This window comes from Arachis ipaensis, chromosome B02 (genome assembly GCF_000816755.2).
Source record: "Arachis ipaensis cultivar K30076 chromosome B02, Araip1.1, whole genome shotgun sequence".
Taxonomy (NCBI): Eukaryota; Viridiplantae; Streptophyta; class Magnoliopsida; order Fabales; family Fabaceae; genus Arachis; species Arachis ipaensis.
In genome coordinates this window covers 36,566,040-36,570,604 of record NC_029786.2, presented here as the reverse complement: position 1 = coordinate 36,570,604, position 4,565 = coordinate 36,566,040, and the positions used below count along the sequence as shown (strand labels likewise).

At 32.3% G+C, this 4,565-nt stretch overlaps 1 protein-coding gene across 3 annotated transcripts in view; it reads right to left on the bottom strand.

Moving 5' to 3' along the window:
* Positions 1-3,264, bottom strand: part of LOC107625245 (thylakoid membrane protein TERC, chloroplastic) — a 7,196-nt gene extending 3,932 nt beyond the window's left edge. For 2 of the 3 annotated variants that reach the window (XM_016327832.2, XM_016327830.2), the window contains exons 1-8: positions 3,009-3,264; positions 2,734-2,814; positions 1,735-1,862; positions 1,549-1,625; positions 1,093-1,180; positions 840-920; positions 682-738; positions 258-339 (exon numbers count right to left, since the gene is read on the bottom strand). In XM_016327832.2, the coding sequence (XP_016183318.1) occupies positions 258-339; positions 682-738; positions 840-920; positions 1,093-1,180; positions 1,549-1,625; positions 1,735-1,862; positions 2,734-2,814; positions 3,009-3,126 (712 nt within the window). In that variant the 5' untranslated portion in view covers positions 3,127-3,264. The remainder of the gene's footprint in view (positions 1-257; positions 340-681; positions 739-839; positions 921-1,092; positions 1,181-1,548; positions 1,626-1,734; positions 1,863-2,733; positions 2,815-3,008) is intronic. The other variant, XM_016327829.2, reaches the window with a different exon arrangement.

Sequence of the window (4,565 nt, the reverse complement as noted above, 5' to 3'; positions counted from 1 at the left end):
TTTTTTCTTTGGGAGGGGAGGTGGGTGGTAATTTCAGGTTCCTAAAAATCTTTGCCATAAACTTTGGTTCAGCTATTTATACTCGAATATGAATCCTTTAAGCATAATTTAGATTTCAACTGATTGAGCCCAGGCATTCAATTATATTCTTCCGTGACCTTCTTCCGCATAGTATGAACCAAAAGCGACTACAAAATACCCAAGCAATCAGCAAGAAAATCACCAAGAAAGTAAGAATCAAGGTTATATAACATTACTTGTTACAGGGATAAATTTCTGGCATGTCTTCACCACATAGTTATTAGATAAGTCCGACTCATCATCTTCACCGGCAAATAGCTATTCATAAAAACAAGAAAATGCTGCAATCAAATCGATATTCCATATAATTCTGAACATCACAATGAGAAGCATAGAATTCATAGGATACAATAATAATTAACCAGGTAGTCAAGAGTTCAATCTTGCCACTCTCATGTTCATAATTAAATGTTAGGTCCACTGTGAGATAAAGTTGGCATATTCATTTTCCCTGTCAAAGCCTAGATTAGTGCTAGAGAAACGTGAACTCTGCACGACATTCTATGCTTTAAGGATCATTGATTTTTTAAAGTAATAGACATAGAAAGTGTTGTGCCAAGAAAATATGTGGGGAACACATTGGAAATTACAAATCTTCACCTTAAATGACGAGTAAAGTAATATAGCGGCCAATAGAAGGTTGACTGCCTCAAACGTCTGAAATCAGTGTAATAATAAATGATACAGGATGATCAGAAAGTTTAAGCTTAACCAATTACTAACTGAAAATACATAGACATGATAAGAGAAAATTATACCTCAAGGGTGGCTGTTCCAAGAAGTATTAACGTTAGGCGAAAGATAACTGCACCAGCAATACCATAAGAAAGTACACGATTCTGTATTCAATAAGAAGTAAATGAAAAACTGATTTGCAATCAAAGATTTTCTTTTTAAATATTTGATGCAATATTAACGAGTTGAGCAACAACAATTTGGAATATCTCATAGTTTAAGATGGCAACAAGTTTATCCAGAAAGAAAATGATGGCAAAGAAGTTAATGCATCACCTGGTACATAATTGGCACTTTGAAGTATTTGAATATCAGAACGAAGACAAAGAGATTATCTACAGAAAGACTTTGCTCCAATATGTATCTAATAGTGCACAATGGTCAAAAGCCACCATCCCGTTCAATACAATAAGAAGTTGAAGAAAGTTAAAACAAAGAGGAATGGAAGATTTGTATAAAATATTTTATCTAACCATAGTTATTATAAATAAACATCCAACATGTGTTAACTTTTAACTCCTGCTTTAGATCAGTCTAGTAATCACACTATTCTAGGCCCATATAAAGAAGGGTAGTAGAGAAGAAGAACACAAGATGAAGTCTGGTTCATTAAAACTAGCATGAAAGCATCTAGAGCATGCCACATCATAATGGATAAGGAAACGAAAATTTTGCTAATTACTGTGTCTGATTCCTCAAGAACATTAGTTATGCTAGAACTGTATAATTTACCCAGCAAAGAATTCAGATGCCTTGTCAACACCCTCTTTAAATCCCAAACCAACACCAAATGCCACTGCCGCGCTCACCTATGATAAATCATAAATAAACTAACTTGAACATAAACAAACAAATAAGATACAAAAGGAAGCATTCTAAAACTAAATAATCAACTACAGTTAGCTGAGATTTTCCAACCCATAAGACCACATTTCTAACAGAAGAGCTGTAAGTTTTATCTCCCAGAGACTCTTGTGTACTTTTATCCTTAGATGGCTCCTTCTTGCTAATGTCTTCTTTTGGTTGAGCGTAGATTCTCTTTACATCTGCATGTTCATCCAACTATCACTTATGAATAATGCAACAAAAATATCATAAAAACGAGATAAAAGCACCAGAATTAGATGCGCTATATGAACAAAGTTGTTGGCACAATGACAGAGAAACACTACAACCCTATAGTTAACATGGGTTCTACTCCTGGAGAGAACACCAATTGGAAAAGCAAACTTAGTGTTGCTCGAAATAAAGGGGGCTAATCTCCTTCTTTGGTAATAGGGAGGGGGATTCACCCAAAAAGATTAACCTAGCCTCCATCTGAAAGAGGTATCTTCCATAAATAGATATCTATACATAGGGCTGGCAATGGGATATTAAACCTATTTTCTTAGCTCAAGCTCAAGCGCAAAACCACTCCAATGGTCACAAACACTCGAATCTCAATGAACCAATAAACAAACATACTATTAGTATTTGGTCATTGACCATTATCCAAACCGTATTAGCTCAACGAATAATATCCAACAAATATATCTCTTTTCACACGTACACTCAGCTACAAAATAAAACTGAGTCAGTAAAAGAATACCATCAAATACTAACACCTTAAACTCAAGTGTTATTGGTTCAATTAATTGTTTCAACGAAATTGACTATGAATATGTGTATCAATAAAGAGCATGAACTAATAAATCGAATTCGAAATGTCGAAAGTTTAAGCTTAGCCTCAGCCCATTTAACATTCAGGCCAAAATTGTCAGCACTATTATCGTTTATCAAACCTAGAACAGCAAATCAAGTCATGAGCTTGCATAATCTGATTTTCATTTTCTACATTTTGAATAATCTGAAAGCTATGAACATTTCAAAATCCACAAAAAATTAAATAATTCTTCTTTTTTATTCAGAGATATTTACCTGAGGGAGTTAATCTACCATCCTTATCTACATGTTTGAAGCCCAAAATTGGAAAAAAGAGAGCACCGCGAGAATGACAAGCTGCCACACATTTTTTTTATTATTATTATTTTGTAAAAGTATAGAATTTGTCAGGTGCTAAAGAAAAAGGAAATTAAGGTTAGATACTCTCATGTTATATTATAATTTATAAATGCAGAAGAAATTATAGAAAAGGAAGATGAGACGATAAATGATTAGGATATGAAGTTAAATAGAAAGAAGAGAGGATAGACCAGAGGAAAAGGAAGAGACGAGGGGAGAGAATTTGGAGTGTGAGAGTGAAACCCTGTCACTGTGTTGGAATTTGAATGGGATTTTGATGCCGTTGTGAACAACGGAGGCTAATCCCATATCTCTCTTTTCTTCTTGCTGTGAGTAAGTGAGCGATTGGTGGTGACTTCATTCTTCTAAGAGAAGAATAAGAACTTTGGGAACTAGATAACGACATGAGGGTCGAGGGATATTAGCCAATCACGTTGCGTTGCGTTGCCTTGCGTTGTGCTAGCGCTACAGATTAGGGGTAAAAATATATTAGATCAGATTTTGCTATTAACAGGCCAAATTTATCACACAGATAATTGGTCTGAGTTTAGTTTGGAATGTGTTATAAACTTTTTTTAAAATACTAAATATGATTTATTATTTAGGGGTAAGTTCTATTTGTGTCCTTAATGTTTAAATCGTCCTATTTGTATCCTTAACGTTTATAAAAGTGATTCACTGTTATCCTACTATCAATTATACTAACAAATCAGATTATATTTTTCAATTATTCTCATTTGGATATATTCACTCTCAATTAGATCTCACTTGGATGTGTTCGATTTTAATATTATACCCACTATTTGTGTTTAGATTCAATTATATCCCTAGAAAAGTGAATTATGTAAATGTTGTAGGAATTAGTTTCAACTTTTGATGAGCTATTTTTCGGAGTGGATCATCGATTCTATCCTAGAAATTTGTATTCTAACTTCAAGAAGAGATTTTTAAAACTCAAACTAAAGCGTTCATGATGTGTAATTGATGGCAGGATAACATTGAATCAATTTTACAAACGTTAGGGATACAAATAGGACGATTTAAACGTTAGGGACACAAATAGAATTTACCCCAAACGTTAGGGACAAAAACGATACTTTACCCTAAAAAATATTTATATATTTAATTATATTTTAACAAGTTTAAGCTCAAGGAAGTTTGATAAGCTGATAAAACTAATTACTGAATCAAGACTTGACTTATTAACATATTAATACTTTTATAAAAATTTGAGCATGTGCCTATTTTACAATAGGACAGGCCAAATACAGACCAGATTGCAGGTTCCTAACAGATCGTTTGGCCTATTTCCACCCCTAGTTGTAAGTCTTCATTTAATTATCTCCACAGAAAATATAGATATTCGCAGGTATCTATAGAAATTCTTTGAAATAATTTGAAAAAAAAAATATATAATATAATAATCATAAAATAATCAAGTCAATATAATTCAACACAATTCATAATATATTTATTATAAAAAAATAATATTTTAAAAGAAAAATATAAAAAATATCTTTTAATATAATAATATAACATAATTTTTTTAGGTGAGATTGTGTGACATAGTAATGGACTTGAGAGGTAGAAAAAGTAAGTTAGAGAGAGATGTGAAATCAAGGATGAGAAGGAAGAAAGAAGAAGAATTCGAATTGAAAGTAGAAATTAGAGTTACTAAATTTAAAAAATAGATTTATGTATACATAAATTAGGATAAATTAATAATTTTAACTATGGTAACTATAGAG